The sequence below is a fragment of the Thalassophryne amazonica genome, chromosome 11 (genome assembly GCF_902500255.1).
Source record: "Thalassophryne amazonica chromosome 11, fThaAma1.1, whole genome shotgun sequence".
Classification (NCBI taxonomy): Eukaryota; Metazoa; Chordata; class Actinopteri; order Batrachoidiformes; family Batrachoididae; genus Thalassophryne; species Thalassophryne amazonica.
Window position 1 is genome coordinate 77,770,307 of NC_047113.1, and position 24,718 is coordinate 77,795,024.

The 24,718-nt window shown below is 41.3% G+C and overlaps 1 protein-coding gene across 3 annotated transcripts in view; it reads left to right on the plus strand.

Moving 5' to 3' along the window:
• The first annotated feature begins 1,379 nt into the window (after positions 1–1,379).
• Positions 1,380–24,718, plus strand: part of LOC117520898 (transcription factor COE3-like) — a 240,964-nt gene continuing 217,625 nt past the window's right edge. For all 3 annotated transcript variants that reach the window (XM_034182238.1, XM_034182240.1, XM_034182239.1), the window contains exons 1-2: positions 1,380–1,966; positions 22,132–22,288. In XM_034182238.1, coding sequence (XP_034038129.1) covers positions 1,833–1,966; positions 22,132–22,288 — 291 coding nt within the window. In that variant the 5' untranslated portion in view covers positions 1,380–1,832. The remainder of the gene's footprint in view (positions 1,967–22,131; positions 22,289–24,718) is intronic.

Consider the following 24,718-nt stretch of genomic DNA (forward strand, 5'->3'; position numbering starts at 1 on the left):
AAACATAAGGAGTATATTTGGCACAAGAACTTGTGTATCTTGTGTGTTTTTAGACCTAAATGAGCATAAGTCAATACTCACACTCATCTCACACACGCCGCTAGCTTAACAAAAGTTGGCGCTCTTGTTTTGGCAGAACTTCTAGCCAGTTTCTGGGTATTCTGTGTGAGTACGTGCTCACGGCCGACGTGCTTGATGAATTCCTGCGCAAAAAGTAGTTCCCGGATAATTGTGATATATTCCTTTAAAATAATGAGTATATCTCATCTAAATCAATTCTAAAATTTACCAGCAATAAAATTATAAATTTAACTTAAGTTTTAAGAGTGGTCGTAATAAATATTTAAGAAACTTAAAGTTTATGAGCACCTTCACCTGTTACTGCTCAAGCACACTGTAAACATTGACACGATGGAGTTTGATGCGGAAGAGTTCAGAAAGATACGATTGGAATGGTTTGATTACCATTTACAGTTGATGAAAGACTTGGGTGTTAACTTCGTGTTAACGACAGAACAAGAAGCTGCACTGAAAAAGATCTGGTACAAAGAAACATTCTGTGTGTTGCTGCTCCAATAAGAGCGCGCGCTGAGCAGGATGGACTACTGTGCTCCTGAGACAGTTGAAGCTGTTATGCTGCATTTTGCCCACTGGGTGGTGCTGTGTACCTGCAGATTGCAGTAACGATGCAGTCTAAAAAGAAAAAGTTAACTTCCAAAACAAATACTGATAGGCAGCAGAAGCATTGATCATGGACCGGAGTCACAGATTTTTTTCGTGTTTTTGTTGAGTGTAAAGTGATGTATTTTGTCATTTTAATGTTCATTTAATTCTCTTGTTGAGTGTAAAACTGAATTTTCTTCACAAATAAGTTACAATAAATTTAGCTAAACTTCCAAATATCAAAGCAGATTTGAATAGTAAGACCCTTCGGCTGCTCGGGGTCTCCACACCAGCTCCGAGGTGGATCTGCATTTTGAATTGGCACAAGTTTTACGCCGGATGTCCTTCCTGACGCAACTCCACGTTACATGGAGAAATATGACAGCCGGGTGGGGTTTGAACTGGGAACCTTCCGCACCAACCGCTTCACCACCTCTGCGCACAGCAGAGTTTAATGTTTTAGAAAAGTTTCAGCGCCTTTAAATCTCTCCGGGAGGCTCCACGTGCACGCACCGCGTCACGGGGTCATGTGACGTGTGTAAAGCGAGGACGTCCCAAAATCTGGCGCGACGAGAAACCTCGATGGCGTCACAGCGGGGCTGGGCCAATGCGGCTCGAGAGGCGTGGCTAATACGCCAAGACATCGGCCTTATTTGGGTATGTTCCCGCCCTGAGCCGCTCCACGTGGTCCCCGGGGAGCCGCGGAGCCTCGGAGCGGGAGAAGGAGCTCTCCGCCGGGACAGAGGAGCCATAAAGAGCCGGGGAGGGAGGGGGAGAGCTCGGCGCTGCCCAATCCCTCTGCTCCCCCGGGACCGGCCTCCTTCCCGGCCCGTCCTCCTCCGCTTCTCTCATCAGTTCATCCGCGTCCTTTTTGAAGCAGCGCCTCCTTTTTTTAACCGCACTTTTCCTTTCTGCACAATCTGCTGTTCTGATCTGGTTCTCAGGGTTCCGGCTGGTCCTGCTCCTCTGTCCCGGCGTCAGGCTCTCTGGGTCCTGGTTCTCCGCCCTCCTTTAAGTTCTCCGAGCCGGGCTGGGATCTAAAAGGGGCCGGGTCAAAAACCCAGAGGGATCTGGGTCCGTCGCGTGGATCGGGACCCGTGCAGGTGCTGCTTTGGTTCTGTTTGGACCGGATTATTCTGCTTGTCCTTTGGGCTCCCGTCAGGACTCTGATGTTCTCCATCCAGGACGGCCTCCCCCGGGGGGCCCTGACCATGAAGGAGGAGCCGCTGCCCACCGGCATGACCCCGGTCCGGTCCTGGATGCAGGGCGCGGGGATTCTGGACGCCAACACAGCGGCTCAGAGGTAAAAACCCGAGTCCAACCCGGTTTGTCGGACCGGACGGGTTCTGACATTTTAAAATGACAGAAAGATAATAACGATAATTTAAAAATAATTACTTTCTGGTTTTCAAACGTTTTATGACGCCATCATCCGTCAGTTTGAGACCGAAGGTTCCAAAGTTTCTGTCAAAGGAGAATCCGTTCCCGTTTCGGGATGTGCGCTGGACCGGAACCAGAACCGATTTGGATTTATGAGCCGAAAAATGAAGAAAGTTATTATTATTAGTTGTTTTTATTTTAACACACAAACACCACGAACCCCATGCGCGCGGACGGAGCCGCCTTGGTCCGCAGAATCCGGATCAGGATTCCAACACGAAATCGGTAATTAGGAGAATAAACAGAACAAGCGCGACCGGATTATTAGGTTTTATTTACGAACCGTCTGAAGTTCGGCATAAAACCACAGAACAATTTAAAATAAGAAAAAAATTAAAAGGTAAAAATCAAAGAATCTACTTAAAAAAAAAAAAAAAAAAAAATCCAAACCGAGTGTAAATTTTCATGTTTAATTCTCGAAGCTTGAAATCAAATCGGATGAGACTGAAAACCGATCCGGAGCCAGTTCGATCGTTTTCAAGTTGCTCCTGGTTTTAGTTTAATTCTGGTCGCAGGTTCGAGTCCGGATCGAGTCGAGAAACGTTTGATAATTTGTCTCCTCATATAACAGTTTAAAAACGGCTCATTTTACATTCAGAATTCTTTTTAATAGTAACTTTCTGCTTTTCGCGGAGAAACGATTCTGATTGTAAATATGATGCTTAATCATTTAAAACTTTTACATTTCAGACAGCAACAAATTAAAAAACCTCATTCAAAAGTGCAGAATAAAATAAAAAATGGCTCCAATTTAATTCTGCTCAAGTTCACGTTTTAAAAAGTGAAATAAATCCGCTTGAAACGTGTCAAATAATAAAAATAGTTTCTAAATTCTGATTGTGACACTGAAACATTTTACCACCAGAACCAGTAGAAATGGGCCCAAATGGTTCTGACTGTCCTCCAGCTTTGAAACACTTCAGCGGTGGAAGGCTGCTGGTTCAAATCCCGGTACAGCCTGATTTTGTCACATTGTCTCCAGAATAATTCAGTTTTATAAAGAACAACTGTGCCAAAATAACATTTATAATAAAAACTAAATTCACAAGCTACAGTCAGTATTTTATAAAAAACTATATTTTATAATTTAAATAATAAATGGAACAAAAACATTTGAAAATATAAAATAACAACAATCAAACCCTTTAATAAAAACACTTTTCATGTATAAAATAGAAAAATGTTCATAAGATAAAACATTCCAATAAAAATAGAACTTTCTAAATAGAAATTATATTTCAAAATTAAAAACAGAAACAACAGAAATAAAACTTTATTTTCTGCAGTTTGTATTGTTTGAACCAAAATCTTAAAAAGCCTCGGTGAGCTTCAAACCTGTAACCAGTGTGAAATCCAATTCGCTCCAAACTCTAAATGTGAAACCGTAAAACCTGAAACCTCCTCAAAGCTTCATGTGATGTAAATGTGCATCAGGAACCAGATTTTAATTAGATCCTGATGTAGACAGGAAACATGAATTCCAGGGATTTTGGTCCTGACCTGTGAAAATGCGGATTTGTCGAGATTCAAGCTTTTTAAGTCAGTGTAAGGATTTATTTGGAGAAATTCCTCAAAATCCCCCCAAATTATGTCACTGACAGACATGAATTCAGAAGGTCACAGGGTCAATTCCCAGGTGAGGTTTTCTGTACCAGTCCCACTGTGGAACTTCAACAAAGAATCTCCTGACGTGCAAAGTCCACAAAATATCTGTACACACATACACACACCGTGGAAAAAAGCAATCAAGCGACGCGGGACAAATGTGTTCAAATCCAGTTTGAAGTTTCTACACTTGGAAACACTGCAGGACAAAAGTGGTTTTTTTTGTTTGTTTGTTTTTTTGTAGCCCTGAAGGACAGCGAGACAGACAGGAGGACAGAAAGACAGGTGGATGGACTGACTTGTAAAATCTCCTGATTTTGCGTGGCACAGAACATTTCAGTCAAAACCGCTGTCTGGGTGTCTGATGGGATCAGATCCGAACTGCTCCAGAAATGCCGATGTTCAAGCCCTTATTTTCAAAGCAATTTTAAAGAAAATTACGCTTTTTTCCAAATGTGTAAATCACATTTTTCTTCATTTTTACAAGAATCAAGTAGATTCAAGCCAGTTGAAATATTATAATAATTATAATTATTGTTGTCATCAATAAAAATAATAGTCACAGTAAAGAAACAAATCTGCAAGAATCATTTCAAAGTGAAGTAAAATAAGTGAGATTTAAATGTGCGGTGCGTCTTGTTAGTACGAGTTAAGATGTTAAAAAATGTTTATTGTTTGTTGTTCAGCACTAATTAAGAAAACTCTAAAAAATTAAAGTGACATTTGTCAGCAGAAAAAAAAAGATTTTTAATTTAAAGTGCTGAAAAAAAGAAAAATCACAAACTGATTCTGAGACAGAATTGAGCAGAATGAACTTGATGGATAAAAACGTTTTTACCAACAGGAAATGAATTGTCAGATATTCAGACGAAGGAAAACCGTTCTAATGAATGACGGCACAATGTCCTCCCACTTCCTCTCAGTGTGGACGGGACAAACATTCTGGCAGATCAAAAAAACTTGACGACTCATGCTGGTTCTCATCCTGTCACCAGATTTGAATTTTAAGTCTCAGACTTAATTTGGGAACAAATTAGAGACAAAATAATTAATGATCAAAAAAAGCAGTCGATCAGTGATTTTCAGAATCTGTGAAATTTCAGCTTTGACCGCTTTGAATAATCCTGCAGGGACGCCGTCTCAGAGCATCAAACGTTACTGACATTTAAAATCAAACAGACGTGTCCAGTCGTCTCAGACCGTCAAACGTTACTCACATTTAAAACCAAAGTGATGCGTCCAGTCATCTCAGACCGTCAAACGTTATGGATGTTTGAAACCACACTGATGAGTCCAGTAGTCTCAGAGTGTCAAACGTTACTGACATTTAAAACCACATTGACGCGTCCAGTCGTCTCAGAACGTCAAACGTTATGGACGTTTGAAACCAAACTGACATGTCCAGTTGTCTCAGAGCATCAGGCGTTACTGACATTTAAAACCAAACTGATGCACCCAGTCGTCTCAGAGTGTCAAACGTTACTAACGTTTAAAACCAAACTGATGCGCCCAGTCGTCTCAGAGTGTCAAACGTTACTAACGTTTAAAACCAAACTGACGCGTCCAATCTTCTCAGAGCGTCAAACGTTTACGGATGTTTGAAACCAAACTGACACATCCAGTTGTCTCTGATTTAAATGTCCAGAACATTTGACGCTCTAACAGGCGCGTCCAGTCGTCTCAGACCGTCAAAGGTTACTGACGTTTAAAACCAAAATGATGTGTCCAGTCGTCTCAGACCGTCAAACGTTACGGACATTTAAAACCAAACCGACGCCATCCAGTTGTCTCAGAGCGTCAAACATTACGGACGTCTAAAATCAAACTGACGTGTCCAGTCGTCTCAGAGCATCAAACGTTAGGGACATTGGAAACCTTGTCCAGCTGTCTCAGATCGTCAAACGGTACTGACATTTAAAACCAAACTGACACCATCCAGTCGTCTCAGAGCGTCAAACATTACGGATGTCTAAAACCAAACTGACACCATCCAGTCGTCTCAGAGCGTCAAACATTACGGATGTCTAAAACCAAACTGACACCATCCAGTCGTCTCAGAGCGTCAAACATTACGGATGTCTAAAACCAAACTGACACCATCCAGTCGTCTCAGAGCGTCAAACATTACGGATGTCTAAAACCAAACTGACACCATCCAGTCGTCTCAGAGCGTCAAACATTACGGATGTCTAAAACCAAACTGACACCATCCAGTCGTCTCAGAGCGTCAAACATTACGGATGTCTAAAACCAAACTGACACCATCCAGTCGTCTCAGAGCGTCAAACATTACGGATGTCTAAAACCAAACTGACACCATCCAATCGTCTCAGAGCGTCAAACATTACTGACATTTAAAACCAAACTGACACCATCCAATCGTCTCAGAGCGTCAAACATTACTGACATTTAAAACCAAACTGACACCATCCAATTGTCTCAGAGCGTCAAACATTACGGACATCTAAAACCAAACTGATGCGCCCAGTCATCTCAGAGCATCAAACATTAGGGACATTGGAAACCTTGTCCAGCTGTCTCAGAGCGTCAAACGTTAGTGGCGCGTCCAGTCATTTCGGTGCATCAAACGTTACTGATGTTTAAAACCAAACACATGCATCAAGTTGTCTCGGAGCGTGAAATGTTACTGACGTTTAAAACCAAACAGACGCCTTAAGTTGTCTCGGAGTGTCAAACGTTACTGACGTTTAAAACCAAACTGACGCTTCCAGTCATCTCAGAGCATCAGGCGTTACTGACATTTAAAACCAAACTGATGCGCCCAGTCGTCTCAGAGTGTCAAACGTTACTAACGTTTAAAACCAAACTGATGCGCCCAGTCGTCTCAGAGTGTCAAACGTTACTAACGTTTAAAACCAAACTGATGCGCCCAGTCGTCTCAGAGTGTCAAACGTTACTAACGTTTAAAACCAAACTGACGTGTCCAATCTTCTCAGAGCGTCAAACGTTTACGGATGTTTGAAACCAAACTGACACATCCAGTTGTCTCTGATTTAAATGTCCAGAACATTTGACGCTCTAACAGACGCGTCCAGTCGTCTCAGACCGTCAAAGGTTACTGACGTTTAAAACCAAAATGATGTGTCCAGTCGTCTCAGACCGTCAAACGTTACGGACATTTAAAACCAAACCGACGCCATCCAGTTGTCTCAGAGCGTCAAACATTACGGATGTCTAAAATCAAACTGACGTGTCCAGTCGTCTCAGAGCATCAAACGTTAGGGACATTGGAAACCTTGTCCAGCTGTCTCAGATCGTCAAACGGTACTGACATTTAAAACCAAACTGACACCATCCAGTCGTCTCAGAGCGTCAAACATTACGGATGTCTAAAACCAAACTGACACCATCCAGTCATCTCAGAGTGTCAAACATTACGGATGTCTAAAACCAAACTGACACCATCCAATCGTCTCAGAGCGTCAAACATTACTGACATTTAAAACCAAACTGACACCATCCAATCGTCTCAGAGCGTCAAACATTACTGACATTTAAAACCAAACTGACACCATCCAATTGTCTCAGAGCATCAAACATTACGGACATCTAAAACCAAACTGATGCGTCCAGTCATCTCAGAGCATCAAACATTAGGGACATTGGAAACCTTGTCCAGCTGTCTCAGAGCGTCAAACGTTAGTGACGCGTCCAGTCATTTCGGTGCATCAAACGTTACTGATGTTTAAAACCAAACACATGCATCAAGTTGTCTCGGAGCATCAAATGTTACTGACGTTTAAAACCAAACAGACTCCTTAAGTTGTCTCGGAGTGTCAAACGTTACTGACGTTTAAAACCAAACTGACGCTTCCAGTCATCTCAGAGCGTCAAATGCTGTGGACATTTGAAACCAAAAAGACACGTCAAGTTGTCTCGGAGCGTCAAACGTTGTGGACATTTGAAATCTCGGGGCGTCAAACGTTGTGGACGTTTGAAACCAAACTGGCGCGTCCAGTCGTCTCAGAGCGTCAAACGTTACTGACAAAACCAAAGTGACGCATCCAGTCGTCTCAGAGCGTCAAACGTTGCTGACATTTAAAACCAAACTGATGGTTTCAAACGTTACAGACGTTTGAAACCAAACTGACGTGTCCAGTTGTCTGAGCATCAGGGGTTACTGACATTTAAAACCAAACTGACACGTCCAGTCGTCTCAGAGTGTCAAACGTTACTGACATTTAAAACCAAACTGACGCGTCCAATCATCTCAGAGCTTCAAACTTTACGGATGTTTGAAACCAAACTGACGCATCCAGTTGTCTCTGATTTAAATGTCCAAAACATTTGATGCTCTAACAGACGCATCCAGTCATCTCAGACCGTCAAACGTTACTGACGTTTAAAACCAAAATGATGTGTCCAGTCGTCTCAGACCATCAAACGTTATGGACGTTTGAAACCAAACTGACGCCATCCAGGTGTCTCAGAGCATCAAATATTACTGACATTTAAAATCAAACTGATGTGTCCAGTCATCTCAGAGCGTCAAATGGTACTGACATTTAAAACCAAACTGACACCATCCAATCGTCTCAGAGCGTCAAACATTATGGACGTCTAAAACCAAACTGACGCGTCCAGTCATCTCAGAGCTTCAAACGTTAGGGACGTTTGAAACCGTGTCCAGCTGTCTCAGAGTGTCAAATGTTAGTGACACGTCCAGTCATTTCGGTGCATCAAATTTTACTGATGTTTAAAACCAAACAGATGCATTAAGTTGTCTCGGAGTGTCAAACGTTACTGACGTTTAAAACCAAACTGACGCTTCCAGTCATCTCAGAGCGTCAAATGCTGTGGACATTTGAAACCAAAAAGACATGTCAAGTTGTCTCGGGGCGTCAAACGTTGTGGACGTTTGAAACCAAACTGGCGCGTCCAGTCGTCTCAGAGCGTCAAACGTTACTGACAAAACCAAAGTGACGCATCCAGTCGTCTCAGAGCGTCAAACGTTGCTGACATTTAAAACCAAACTGATGGTTTCAAACGTTACAGACGTTTGAAACCAAACTGACGTGTCCAGTTGTCTGAGCATCAGGGGTTACTGACATTTAAAACCAAACTGACACGTCCAGTCGTCTCAGAGTGTCAAACGTTACTGACGTTTAAAACCAAACTGACGCGTCCAATCATCTCAGAGCGTCAAATGCTGTGGACATTTGAAACCAAAAAGACATGTCAAGTTGTCTCGGAGTGTCAGACGTTACTGACGTTTAAAACCAAACTGACGCTTCCAGTCATCTCAGAGCGTCAAATGCTGTGGACATTTGAAACCAAAAAGACATGTCAAGTTGTCTCGGGGCGTCAAACGTTGTGGACGTTTGAAACCAAACTGGCGCGTCCAGTTGTCTCGGGGCGTCAAACGTTGTGGACGTTTGAAACCAAACTGGCGCGTCCAGTCATCTCAGAGCGTCAAACGTTACTGACAAAACCAAAGTGACGCATCCAGTCGTCTCAGAGCGTCAAACGTTGCTGACATTTAAAACCAAACTGATGGTTTCAAACGTTACAGACGTTTGAAACCAAACTGACGTGTCCAGTTGTCTGAGCATCAGGGGTTACTGACATTTAAAACCAAACTGACACGTCCAGTCGTCTCAGAGTGTCAAACGTTACTGACGTTTAAAACCAAACTGACGCGTCCAATCATCTCAGAGCTTCAAACTTTACGGATGTTTGAAACCAAACTGACGCATCCAGTTGTCTCTGATTTAAATGTCCAAAACATTTGATGCTCTAACAGACGCATCCAGTCATCTCAGACCGTCAAACGTTACTGACGTTTAAAACCAAAATGATGTGTCCAGTCGTCTCAGACCATCAAACGTTATGGACGTTTGAAACCAAACTGACGCCATCCAGGTGTCTCAGAGCATCAAATATTACTGACATTTAAAATCAAACTGATGTGTCCAGTCATCTCAGAGCGTCAAATGGTACTGACATTTAAAACCAAACTGACACCATCCAATCGTCTCAGAGCGTCAAACATTATGGACGTCTAAAACCAAACTGACGCGTCCAGTCATCTCAGAGCTTCAAACGTTAGGGACGTTTGAAACCGTGTCCAGCTGTCTCAGAGCGTCAAATGTTAGTGACACGTCCAGTCATTTCGGTGCATCAAATGTTACTGATGTTTAAAACCAAACAGACGCATTAAGTTGTCTCGGAGTGTCAAACGTTACTGACGTTTAAAACCAAACTGACGCTTCCAGTCATCTCAGAGCGTCAAATGCTGTGGACATTTGAAACCAAAAAGACATGTCAAGTTGTCTCGGGGCGTCAAACGTTGTGGACGTTTGAAACCAAACTGGCGCGTCCAGTCGTCTCAGAGCGTCAAACGTTACTGACAAAACCAAGGTGACGCATCCAGTCGTCTCAGAGCGTCAAACGTTACTGACGTTTAAAACCAAACTGACGCGTCCAATCATCTCAGAGCTTCAAACTTTACGGATGTTTGAAACCAAACTGATGCATCCAGTTGTCTCTGATTTAAATGTCCAAAACATTTGATGCTCTAACAGACACGTCCAGTCATCTCAGACCGTCAAACGTTACTGACGTTTAAAACCAAAATGATGTGTCCAGTCGTCTCAGACCATCAAACGTTACGGACGTTTGAAACCAAACTGACGCCATCCAGGTGTCTCAGAGCATCAAATATTACTGACATTTAAAATCAAACTGATGTGTCCAGTCATCTCAGAGCATCAAATGGTACTGACATTTAAAACCAAACTGACACCATCCAATCGTCTCAGAGCGTCAAATATTCCGGACGTCTAAAACCAAACTGACGCGTCCAGTCGTCTCAGAGCTTCAAACGTTAGGGACGTTTGAAACCGTGTCCAGCTGCCTCAGCGCGTCAAATGTTAGTGACACGTCCAGTCATTTCGGTGCATCAAATGTTACTGATGTTTAAAACCAAACAGATGCATTACCTTGTCTCGGGAGTGTCAAACGTTACTGACGTTTACAACCAAACAGACGCGTCAAGTTGTCTCGGAGCGTCAAATGCTGTGGACATTTGAAACCAAAAAGACACGTCAAGTTGTCTCGAAGCATCAAGCATTACTGCCGTTTAAAACCAAACAGACGCGTCTCGGAGCGTCAAATGTTACTGACGTTTAAAACCAAACAGATGCGTCAAGTTCTTTCAGAGCGTCAAATGTTACTGACGTTTAAAACCAAACAGATGCGTCAAGTTCTTTCAGAGCGTCAAAAGTTACTGACGTTTAAATCCAAACAGATGCGTCAAGTTGACTCGGCGCATCAGTTACTGAAGTTTGACACCAAAACATGTCCAGTCATCTCAGAGAGTCAAATGTTACTGACGTTTAAAACCAAACGGATGCGTCAAATTGTCTCGGTGCGTCAAACGTTACTGAGGTTTAAAACCAAACAGACGTGTCAAGTTGTCTCGGACCATCAAACGTTACTGACGTTTAAAACCAAACTGACGCATCCAGTTGTCTCAGAGTGTCAAATGCTGTGGACATTTGAAACCAAACTGACACATCCAGTCGTCTCAGAGCGTAAAACGTTACTGACGTTTAAAACCAAACACACACACGTGTCTCTGTGTGTTTTCATATGTGTATGTTTATATATGTGTGTGTATATATTTGTATGTGTGTATGTGTATATGTCTTCCTGCTGGGATCTCTTTGTCGTAGAAGCCAGTCACTTTTCCGTTTGATGAGACTGTTGCTGGCTCATGCTCCCAGACGTTTTCCTTTACTTCCATCTCCAGTTCCTTGTGTACTTTCCAGTGGAGATATTTACAGATCTTGTTGTGTCAGGATGCATAATGTCCGTCTGTCATGAGGATCTGGCATGTTGACATCAGATGGGTTACATGCTCAACAGCTGTATGACACAGTCAGCAGCATTGATCATTTTGTGAAATTCCTGCCATTTTTTTGAAGTCCCTGATCTTGTGCTCCAACTCGAATTCTTTCTCCATCAAAACCAAGTTCTCCATTTGTAAGTCACCATATAGACTCTTCTTTGTCTATGTGTTCCTTTTTGAGTTCTTCTTGGAATCGTCCAGCCCTTTTGTGCTGTTTCCATCTGTCCATTTGATGTTTTCGTTCTCTTTTGCTGTATTGTTCTCTGGTCTGTCTTGCGAGTTTTGTTGCAGGTGTCAGATCATTGCTTTCTCTCTCTTGTAGGAGGTCTGTTGTGACAAGGTCTTCATGTGATGTTGCGTTACCTTTTTCATGACTTCTTCTTGAGAACTTTTTAAGTACTGCTCCATACTTATTATAGATGCTCTATAAGCCTGGTTGATTTCTGTAAGACCTCGGTCACCTTATTCACGGGGAGATATATTCTGTCCATGCACTGATTTCTATATGTAACTATGTATGTGTTTGTGTTCATGTGTGTGTGTTTATCTGTGTGTGTGAAATTCTGTGAAGCGTGCTGAGGTATGCACTCTCCCTGCACGGGTCGCAGGGTGTCGCTTCCGTATCGCTCGAATTTTGAACTTGTCAGAAATGATGATGTGACAGATTTTCTCTCTAAATGGTCACAGAGGCCTCACAGGCATCTCAAACCCTTTTTGATTGGGTTTGCATGAGACAGAAAGTGCACGAACTGTGAAGGACAGTGCTTCTGGAAGTGGCCGAGGGACAGCAGGAGGAGGTAAAGGTACAGCTGTGTTCAGAGTTTACATACCCTGGCATAATTTTTGGTTTATTGTTGTGGCCATGGCAGCACAGTGGCTTGGTGGTTGGCACTGTTGCCTTACAGCAAGAAGGTGATGGGTTTGATTCCCACCCTTTCTATTTGGAGTTTGCGTGTTCTCCCCGTGTTTGTGTGGGTTCCCTCTGGGTGCTCCGGCTTCCTCCCATATCCAACGACACGCAGGTTAGATGGACTGGAAACATTAAACTGTAGGTGTGACTGTGTTTGTTTGTCTGTATGTGTCCCTGAGACAGACTGGCGTCCTGTCCAGGTTGAACCCCACCTCACACCCTGATGCTGCTGGGATAGGCTTCAGCCCCCCGTGACCCTTAACTGGAAGCAGTTGAAGATGAGTGTGTGTGTGTGTGTGTGTGTGTGTGTGTTGTGGCCATTTTTCAGAGAATATGAATGATAACACAGTAATTTTTTTTTCTCTCATGGTTAGTGGTTGGTGAAAACATTTATTGTCAAACAACTGTGTTTCGTCATTTTTAAATAATTTAATATAATGACAGCAGAAATGACCCAAATGATCTCCACTTTGAGCTTCATGGAATCTAGCAGAAAAGGAGTTTCTTTCACCAAAACGGATCAGATTTTGGTTTGCATCTCAGATGGACCTTATGGCAGTTTGTAGCTGAACTTTCAGGTCTTTTTAAGAAAATCCTCCACTGTACCACTTGAATGAATGAATGAATGAATGAATGAATTTTATTAATTCGGCACACGGATGAACAACAACAAAGACAAAAACTGAACCCGTGTGGCCAAAAGGGTGAAGGCAGAAGCGAAGCTTATAGACACACACACACACACAGTGGGGTAAAAAAGTATTTAGTCCGTCCCTGATTGTGCAAGTTTTCTTACTTAGAAAGATGAGAGAGGTCTGTCATTTTCAACATAGGTAAACTTCAACTATGGGAGACAAAATGAGGAAAAAAATACAGGAAATCACATTGTAGGATTTTTAAATAATTCATTTGTAAATTATGTTGGAAAATAAGTATTTGGTCACTCACAAACAAGCAAGATTTCTGGCTCTCACAGACCTGTAACAACTTCTTTAAGAAGCTCTTCTGTCTTCCACCTGTTACCTGTATTAATGGCATCTGTTGGAACTCATTATCCGTATAAAAGACACCTATCCACACCTTCAAACAGTCAGACTCCAAACTCAACCATGGCCAAGACCAAAGAGCTGTCAAAGGACACCAGGAAAAAAATTGTAGACCTGCACCAGACTGGGAAGAGTGAATCTGCAATAGTCAAGCAGGTTGGTGTGAATAAATCAACTGTGGGAGCAATTGCAAGAACATGGAAGACATACAAGACCATTGATAATCTCCCTCAGTTTGGGGCTCCATGCAAGATGTCATCCTGTGGGGTCAAAATAATCATGAGAACGGTGAACAAAAATGCCAGAACTACACGGAGGGCCCCGATGAATGACCTGCAGAGAGCTGGGACCAAAGTAACAAAGGCTACACACTACGCAGAGAGGGACTCAAATCCTGCAGTGCCAGGCGTGTTCCCCTGCTTAAGCCAGTACGTGTCCAGGCCCATCTGAAGTTTGCCAGAGAGCATATGGATGATACAGAAGAGGATTGGGAGAATATCATGTGGTCAGATGAAACCAAAATAGAACTTTTTGGTTAAAAACTGAACTTGTGTTTGGAAGAAGAAGAATGCTGAATTGCATTCCAAGAACACCATATCTACTGTGAAGCATGGGGGTGGAAACATCATGCTTTGGGGCTGTTTTTCTGCAAAGGGGACAGGACGACTGATCCGTGTTAAGGGAAGAATGAACAGGGCCATGTATCGTGAGATTTTAGGCCAAAACCTCCTTCCATCAGTGACAGCATTGAAGATGCAACGTGGCTGGGTCTTCCAGCATGACAGTGATTCAAAACACACCGCTCGGGCAACAAAGGAGTGTCTGTAAAAAACATTTCAAGGTCCTGGAGTGGCCAAGCCAGTCTCCAGACCTCAATCCCATAGAAAATTTGTTGAGGGAGTTGAAAGTCCATGTTACCCAGCGACAGCCCCAAAACATCACTGTTCTAGAGGAGATCTGCATGGAGGAATGGGCCAAAATACCAGCTACAGTGTGTGCAAACCTGGTGGAGACTTACAGGAAATGTTTGACCTCTGTCATTGCCAACAAAGATTATCTTACAAAGTATTGAGTTGAACTTTTGTTATTGACCAAATACTTATTTTCCACCATAATTTACAAATAAGTTCTTTAAAAATCCTACAATGTGATTTCCTGTTTTTTTTTTTTTTTTTTTTTTTTTTTTTTTTTTTTCCCTCATTTTGTCTCTCACAGTTGAAGTGTACCTATGTTGAAAATTACAGACCTCTCTCATCTTTCTAAGTAGGAGAAGTTGCACAATCAGAGACTGACTAAATACTTTTTCCCCCACTGTGGATATGTGTGTATACTCATAACAATACAAAAGAAATGTGCACGAACCAAATAAAAATCAATGTACTAAAATTTCAAAACACAAATAAATGGACTGCATTTATATAGCGCTTTTCCATCTGCATCAGATGCTCAGAGTGCTTTACAATTATACCTCACATTCACCCCGATGTCAGGGTGCTGCCATACAAGGCGCTCACTACACACCGGGAGCAATAGGGGATTAAAGGCCTTGCCCAAGGGCCCTTAGTGATTTTCCAGTCAGGCGGGGATTTGAACCCATGATCTTCTGGACTCAACCCCAACACCTTAACCACTAGACCATCACCTCCACAACCAAACAAGCAATATTTCACAATCCCAAGCACAATAACAAAATCACTAAACCTAATTCTTCAAACTCTAACGGGTAAAAATATTATTTTTGTAAAGCCGACTAAGGTACCAAGTAACTTAATATTATCAGGACAATTATTCCAAATATTAACACCTTTAACGGGAACACAATGACTTTTTACAGTAATACAGATCTTTAATTTCTAAAAGAATAATGTTCCTTTCAAATTGTAGCTGGAGTCCCTCATTTTAAACAGATCCTTGACATGTTGAGGCAAAAAGTTTTTAACTTTATACATAATTTGTATTGTGATGTAATCAACAAAGTCCAAGAATTAAAAAATTTGTAAACAGGCAAATAATGGATTTGTTGGCTCACGATATGGTTTATTACTAATAATTCTTATAGCTTTCTTTTGCAATAGAAATATTGGATTAGTATTAGTTATATATGTATTTCCCCAATCCTCAACACAGTATGTCATATATGGAACAAGTAATGAATGATATAAAGTGGCCAAAGAATGTTTGGAGAGGAAGTCTTGTGCTTTATGCAGAATTGCAGTGACTTTTGACATGTTAGATTTAACATAATTAATTTGTGTTTTCCAGCTCAGCTTATCATCAATAAAAACACCAAGAAATTTTGTTTCTGTACAATTTCAATTTTGATATCATGTAATCAATTTCCACTTAAGTTCCTGGATTCCCAAATATGATAAATGTACTGCATTTATATAGTGCTTTTCCATCTGCATCAGACGCTCAAAGCACTTTACAGTAATGCTTCACATTCACCCTGATGTCAGGCTGCTGCCATACAAGGCACCCACTACACACCGGGAGCAACTAGGGGATTAAAGACCTTGCCCAAGGGCCCTTAGTGATTTTCCGGTCAGGCTGGGATTTGAACTGTGGATCCTCTGGTCTCAAGCCCAACACTTAACCACTATACCATGATACACTTAGTTTTACCAAAATGGAGCAATAATTTGTTTGAATCGAACCATTGCTTTAATTTCTGTAATTCATTCTCCATCGTGTCCAGGAGCTGTCCCAAATGATCCCCACTGCAAAACACAGTTGTATCATCAGCAAATAAAATACAACTTGCGGACTTGGGAACCAAACATATATCATTAATTTACAAAAGAAACATTAACTGCCCAAGGTTTGAACCCTGGGGCACCCCACATGTAATCTTCAAGAACTCAGAATTTGTCCCGCCAATGTGGACACACTGATACCTATTGAGTAAATAGCTTGTTATCCAGTCATGTGCCAATCCACAAATACCATACTTCTGTAATTTGTCCAATAGCAAAGGATGATCAATAGTGTCAAATGCTTGTCAAATGGTGTCTTGGTGGCTTTCCTCACTCTTCTCCTTCAGTTTTTGAGAACTGCCTGTTCCACACAGATTTACCACAGAGTGTCATACTGTCTGTATTTCTTCATAACTGATGTAAATAAAGTCCGAGACATATTCAATGGCAGCTTCACCATCAGAGAGCGTCGACCACAACCACCACAAAAGACTCCAAGCTGTCACTGATGTTAACAGTATGAAGAACAGGGGGATGGAAACTTTTGATCAGTGTCGTTTCTGTTGTCATTATGATTTAAAAAGAGGAAACACAGCTGTTTGACAATAAATGGCTTCAAACAACCACTAACCATGAGTGGAAAAAAGTTACTGTGTTATCATTCATATTCTCTGAGCAATGGGCAAAAAAACAAAAATTCTGCCAGGGGAAGTAAACGTATGAGCACAACTCTGTGTGTGTATGTATGTATATAATATATGTGTGTATATATACACACACAGTAAAACTTGCCAAAACTGGTGTCGTATAAACCAGATATTTGCTCACGTTGGACAAAACATCCCGTCCCATCGTAATGTATTTCCATTAAAAGCCCCTCACATGTACCGTACAGATTAGTCTGGACGTGTTCCGTAACAGAGGTATGAAATAAAGTTCAGCACTGACACTCACGATTCGAGGAAAGTGAGCACCGTATTTCTGTGATTAAAAGCCTGGCTGTTTAGTTGTTTCATACCGTGCTCAGACCTGGTGCCTAAATGAGGCCAGTGATTATTAACAAAATGCTGCTTGCTGCCTGCACTGTAATATGGTGTTAAGTTTCACACATACTGTATCCCTGGGGGTGACAAACCAAACCGCTTTAGATCAGAGTGCTTTGTGGGGCTGATCACACCTGCTAAATGATGGACATCGCAAAGGGCTGTGATTGGTCGCTTTTCCAGTTTCGTTCCTTCGTCTTCCGTCATATTTTTATAGTTTTTGCAGCACGCATGCCGATTACATTTCCATCATGGATCAAATACATCCCCGACATCGGGGTGAATGTGAGGCATAATTGTAAAGCGCTTTGAGCAGCTGATGCAGATGGAAAAGCGCTATATAAATGCAGTCCATTTACCAATTATGACCAACTTTTGAACAGGAAGTCTTTAAAAGATGCTCAAATGACCCACAATTCATGGAGGAAATTGTATGTACCGTATCGTTGGTTTGGAGGTTGATGATTGTATAAAGTGGAGCTCGTTGAGGGACAAATTAATCCAGAAAAAGCCACTGTTCCTGCTGTAAATTGGATAAAGACGCGACAGACAACTTTAAAAGGGTCCTGTGCTCGTCGATATCATTGCATGGCCACAGAGTTACTGGGCTGGAGAAACATAAATCAGGCATTAGGATTTTAAGGTACCACAGCGCAGTCTCTATGTGTCCCTATGATAGACTGGTGTCCTGTCCAGGGTGAACCCCGCCTCCCTATTGTCACTGGCTCCACCCCTGTGACCTTTAATTGGAATAAGTAGGTTTAGAAAATTAATGGATGGGAAAAAATGTCTTTTTTGTTGCTAAGCCAAACCTGCTGCAGATATTAACGTTTTAAATTTATATCAAAATAAATTCCCAACATATTTATAAAACGTCACAAATCAAACTTAGTCATTTTACACCAAACACGTTTTGTGGTGAAGATTGTGTTGAAATGTCACCTGACAGTTTTACATTTGAGACATAAGTCATTTTTGATTCACTGTGGCCACAAGAAAACAATCAAAAGCCGGTTGGTTTCCCCCCCCCCCCCCCCCACACACACACACACATACACACACACTTAATCTATGGATCAGTTTTATCTTTAATCACTCAGAAAACAAGAGGGAAACATTTTCACAGCTGTAAGTTGTGCATTTGAAGACAAACTGCTGTCTTTATGTCCGTCTGCATCCCCAAACTAATCTGGGGTTCCAAGCAGGGTTAATATTCGAAAGCAGCGCTGTGACCTGGGTTTGAACCCAGGACTTCTGCTGCACCGTATGCTCACAGCTCCTGTTCACAGCTGTGACTCTGTCTGCAGTTTAACCAGCTTGAATTCACTTGGAAAAAACTGGATGTAAAGTGGATGAACACAAAAATATAAACCAAAATCAGATGGAAACCTTCTGAAAGTGAACAAAGAAGCAGCAAAGTGTCACATTTGAGACTACTAATAGAATGAAAAAGTACAGATTAAACATGTTTTTTTTTGTTTTGTTTTTTTTTAATCAATAAATGACTAATTATCAGGTGGTTCCTGCCCTTGGTTCCAGGCACCCAGTGGGAACTGTCAACATGCAGCTCCTCTGTGACGACCACAAGCAAAAACAACAACACAAAGAAATGAGAACTGATTATCGGAACAGAAGATGAACAATTTATGATCATCGACAAATCAATCAGCTCTAAATTGATAATTTTTAGTGTTTCACAAAAAACAACTAAAGTCATTTTAAAAGGAACAAAATATTAAATTCCACAGCCTTCCACATGTGAGAACATATTTGTTTTACAGTAGGCATGTAGAGAAATATCTTCAGAAATGATTAAATATAACAGTGTGAACGTCTGTAACGTTTGGCGCTCCTTAACAACAGAACAGGTCTGTTTAACAACATTATTCCCAACATTTAGAAATCTGCTTTCGTTCTTCCGGTGCTGTCAGGAAGGGATCCGTCCGTCAATCATCTCTACCAGCTCACAGAGGGGGTGGAGCCTATCTAATTATTTAGTTAATCAAAGCTAATGTTTTCATTAGTGGGTTAGCTTTCCAGATAACTTCGAAAACCATCAGCAGACCAATTAGCTTCCGATAAATTTAGTTCCGAAAGCTTTTAGACCACTAACATATTTTTGTGGGCATAGTGAATAAAGCTTAACAGTTAAAAACATTTATAAAGTCTGAAATCAAATATTTTAGTGCCTGTCTGTTACATGTTTTGTAGCAGACAGATGAGAGGCAGAGCTCAATCCTCTGCAGGCAGAACAGAGCTGAGTACCGGAGAGAACAGAAGAGGGGGAAAAAAAGATAATTTATCTTCACACTATACAGACCTGCTGGCATATAACTGGAGTCATGCACAGGCAAACTGTTTTGACTTATGTTTAGAATTTTAAACAAACTAATTCCGGGCAAGTTATTGAAATTATCGTCACGTCTGTCATTTTACAAAGTGAAAATATCAGCTGTATGTTTTAGTTTTAAAGTAATGCACTAATTTGAAGGTTTTAGCTTTTAGATACACATGTCGCAATGCATTATGGGTACATTAGTTTCCTGATGTTAAATAGAACTTGTCGTTGAATATAAGCAGTTGAATATTGAAAATCGTGTCTCAAACTTTAAAGAAACAAATCCTGTTTTTCCTTGAAGGAAACAATTGATCTCTGCAACATTTCTTCCTGTGTCAGACTTTGGTGACCTGTTTCTCATCCATACAGCTGATCGGTGCCTAATGACATTGGGTCCTGTGTTTCTTTGCCGGTCTTGTATCGTCACTGTTCTTTGTACGTGGTCCCTCCCTCGCCCGCTCTGTATGTCCACAGATTAACTCGCTGGATGACTTTGATCTATAACTTTCTCTTTGTTTGATGCCTTCATGTCTGTATGCGTACACGGTTCAGAACCTAAATCATCGTGGTGCGCTCACAAGATATTGTTCAAATGTTCGTCCCCAGAGTCAGAACTGAACTTGGCTAAAAATCTTTTAACTGAGCTGCTCCAGACTCCTGGAATAATTTACTGTCAGTCGATCACAGCAGAGGAATTTAAACCAATGTTAAAAAAACACCCAAACCCTGCTCCTGGTCAGTGTTAATGCTTTTAGAATTTTCTTTTCATCACTTTTAAGACTCTGCACCCCTTTTTAAAAATCTTGATCTTTGATTGTTTATAAACTGGATATTTGTGTTTTTATTCTTTGATGGTGTTTGCTGTAATTATTGTTGTTATCTGTTTCCTTTGTAAAAGAGATTTTAATCTCAGTGAAACTTTTACAGAATAAATAAAGGAACTACACAAACATACGCACACACATAAACATATGCGCACACACAAACATACACACACATATAAACATACACACGTGTGCACACACACAAAAACATGAAAATTCAGTAAGGTACATCTTCTATTATACATTCCAAATCTGAGGTGGAACTCTACTAGTGTATACTAAGTAAAAAGAAAAAAAAGGGGAAGAAAGAAGGGACAGAGCCAAACATATATAAACATACAAACACACACTCCATCCATCCATTTTCAGGGCTTATTATTAGTGGGAGAACAATCCAACGCTTGGTGAATTCTGCTTCACAATGACAGGAATGTACAAAGTGTTCATTAATGTGCATTGTCCTCATCAAATAAACAATAAAGAAAGAAACAAACATGCACACACACAAACATACACACTGTGCTTGTTTCTGTGTCTGTGTTTGTCTCTGTGATTGTCTGTTTCTGTGTTTCTGTGTTTGTCTCTGTTTCTGTGTTTGTCTCTGTGTTTGTTTCTGTGTCTCTGTGTTTGTCTCTGTTTCTGTGTTTGTCTCTGTGTTTGTTTCTGTGTCTCTGTGTTTGTCTCTGTTTCTGTGTTTGTCTCTGTGTTTGTTTCTGTGTCTCTGTGTTTGTCTCTGTGTTTGTTTCTGTGTCTCTGTGTTTGTCTCTGTTTCTGTGTCTGCCTTTGTTTCTGTGTCTTTCTGTCTGTCTGTTTGTCTCTGTGTTTGTCTCTGTTTCTGTGTCTGCCTTTGTTTCTGTGTCTGTTTCTGTCTGTCTGTTTGTCTCTGTGTTTGTCTCTGTTTCTGTGTCTGCCTTTGTTTCTGTGTCTGTTTCTGTCTGTCTGTTTGTCTCTGTGTTTGTCTCTGTTTCTGTGTCTGCCTTTGTTTCTGTGTCTGTTTCTGTCTGTCTATGTTTGTCTCTGTTTGTTTCTGTGTCTCTGTTTGTTTCTGTGTTTTTGTTTTCTGTGTCTGTCTGTCTTTGTCTTTGTTTTCTGTGTCTGTTTCTGTCTCTGTGTTTGTCTCTGTTTGTTTCTGTGTCTGTGTTTGTCCCTGTTTGTTTCTGTGTCTGTCTGTGTTTGTCTCTGTTTGTTTCTGTGTCTGTGTTTGTCCCTGTTTGTTTCTGTGTCTGTCTGTGTTTGTCTCTGCTTGTTTCTGTGTCTGTCTGCCTTCGTCTCTGTGCTTGTTTCTGTGTCTGTTTCTGTGTGTTTGTCTCCGTGTCTCTGTTTGTTGATCAATTATTTGTCAAGACAAAGCAAAGTTCATTTTTCTGTTCATCGGATGCTTCAAAGTTCACGATTCATTAAATCTGAATCAGTTTATCATCCGTGTCTGTCAGAGCCATTGTTTTTTTTTGTTACCATGGTAGGATGAAAGTTTAAATTGTAAAATAGAGAAATAAAAAAGTCATAACAATAAATAAAGAGAAGAAACTTGAAACTTCCAGCCCTAAAATCTATCTTTAGTGCCAATTTGGTGAGAATCTGTGAAGTAGTTTTTTTTTTTTTTTAAGAACTTAAATTTTCTTAAATATTTTTTATCAACAACAAATGAGGAGCCCAATAACCTTCCATTGATGTTTGTTTGTTTGTTTGGCAGCGGCGTCGGTTTGGCTCGTGCACACTTTGAGAAACAGCCGCCGTCCAACCTGAGGAAGTCCAACTTCTTCCACTTCGTCCTGGCGCTGTACGACAGGCAGGGTCAGCCGGTCGAGATCGAGAGGACATCCTACGTCGACTTTGTGGAGAAAGACAAGGTGACTGGACGCCACGGAAACACTTCCTGGTGTTACCTATTCACCCTGAGGTCAGAGGCGGGGTTTACACATCATTTAGAATATTGATATGTGCTGATGTGGCTCCGCCCACACTGTGATTTTTGAGCGTTGTGGGTCTGATTTACAAAAGGTTTGCATGTGCAAACACCATAACTCCTTAAAAAAACACAAACAAACAAACTGCATGTTGATTTCCAAACATTGACCACTGAGGATTGCATCTTTCCAATGCACACGTATTGTCCATTTAAAATGTTTACCTTCATGAATATGCAATTTGAGGTGTGTCCACCTGAATGTGTAATATCGTGGGTTTTGAAGATGCAAATACATGAGGTTTACACACACAATATGACTAATTGAGGCTAAAAGTAATTTCGGGGCTGAGATTGCATCTGTAATGTAGCACTTTTAAAATCTTGATGCTAACTGAACCAGTGTTTCTGATTCACAGTCATTCCCCTTAAGCTGTTTGAGTTTACATTTCTTTATTTTCATTCAATCTATATTACAATAGCTAAGTGGCCCCTGTGTGCATGCTTGTGTGTCTGTAAGGCTTTGATGACGGACAAAACAGGGAGAGCTGACAATAGCCATTTGGTATGTTTATGTTTTTTGGGTCAAGGATGAACACTGTGAAAACGGAGCATTGATAGGACTAACATTTTTGGAGAAGCTATGGATATTAACAAATGTTGCTAACTACATTCTGGACTCACATGCCATTCCAGCAGGGGGAAGCAAATCATCTTTATTGTTAAAAGTGTGCGTCCATGCATGCATTCTTTTATTTAGTAAGTTCCATGCCATGAAGGTCCCCCAGTTTGGATCACTGGGTGCCCTCGACCACAATGGGGGACCTTCATGGCTCTTACTGTCTCAGGAGAGCCAACACCATCTTAAAGGACTCAACCCATGCTGGACACTCTCTGTTTGAGCTGCTGCCATCAGGCGGCAAGAACAAATACTGTAGACTGAAAAACAGTTTCTACCCAACTGGTGTTAATTCAATCTATTTTTATTTATATAGCACCAAATCACAACAAAGTTGCCTCAAGGCACTTCACACAAGTAGGGTCTAACCTTACCAACCCCCAGAGCAGGAACACGGGCGACAGTGGTAAGCGGAAAAACCCCCTCTGATGATAGAGGAAGAAACCTCAAGCAGACCAGACGCAAAGAGGTGACCCTCTGCTTGGGCCATGCTAAAGACACAAATTACAAAACAATTTACAAAACGAATGTACAATGTTGCCAGTGCACAGGGCAGGAGGGTTTCAGAAACAGACACCACACCCATCTGTGGATGGAACCGCACCTCAAACAGAGACAAAAAAAAAAAAGCAGACTCAGGCATCAGAAAGACAACAAATACAGTATAATTTGTCAGCATTAAGCAACAAGAAAATCAGAAGAAATACTAAGGTGATCGCTGGCCACTAACCCTAAGCTTCACTAAAAGACATGAAATTACGTTTTTCCTTTTGACGGCTTTAATTTTGTCATATCATCAAGAAAATTGATACACAGGTCAAGCATGACAACCTCTTACAATTCATAGAGGCGATGCCCATGGGCGGGGCAAAATGCCTCAATAGCGCCCCCTTGAAACTTTCAAAAACCCCTCCCCATAGGGGTTTTTTTGGAGTTGGGAGATGAAAATTGGTACATGTGTGACTTGCATAGATGTACAAAAAAGTCTTTTGCACCATTGGTCTACTCTAAACAGGAAGTCGGCCATTTTGAATATTCTTGTCATTTTGGCATGATTTCCACACGTTGTATTTGAACAAACTCCTCCTACGGATTTTGTCCAATGCACTTCAAATTTCTTTCACAATATCCAGAGATGATACTGATCAAAAGTTATTGAAAGCTTTTCTCTATGTCGAGGGTATGGCTGCTATGGCGCAGCCATTTTGGCCCTTCGCCATGGAACATCAAGTCATGATAACCCCTTCATGCTTTGCCTGATTGACTTGAAACTTCACATGTGGGATGACAGTTGGCCCCTGAACACACCTGCCCCCTCTGTTTGTGCTCTAAGCACCCCCTAGTGGATGAACCATCAACATGTCATAACTCCTTCATGCATTGTGTGAAATTGCTTGAAATTTGAACTGTGGGATGAGTGGTTGCCCCTGTACGCACATGCCCACATCTGGTCACAAGGGGACGTGCTGGCCTGGGTAGGCGGTCGCGTGGAACGAGGGCCCGTATATGACTGCTTGCAGTCCTAGTTGTTTCTTTGTTTTTTATTTTGTGCTCTGGACATACATTTTCATTCTGTTAAATTTTCTGTTTATTTTCTTTTCTGCTCTAGACCTTTAAAGTCTGTGTGTGGTTCAGTCAGGTTTATATTTGCACTGAAAAGCTGCACCTTGTACCTATTACAATGACAAGACGAAT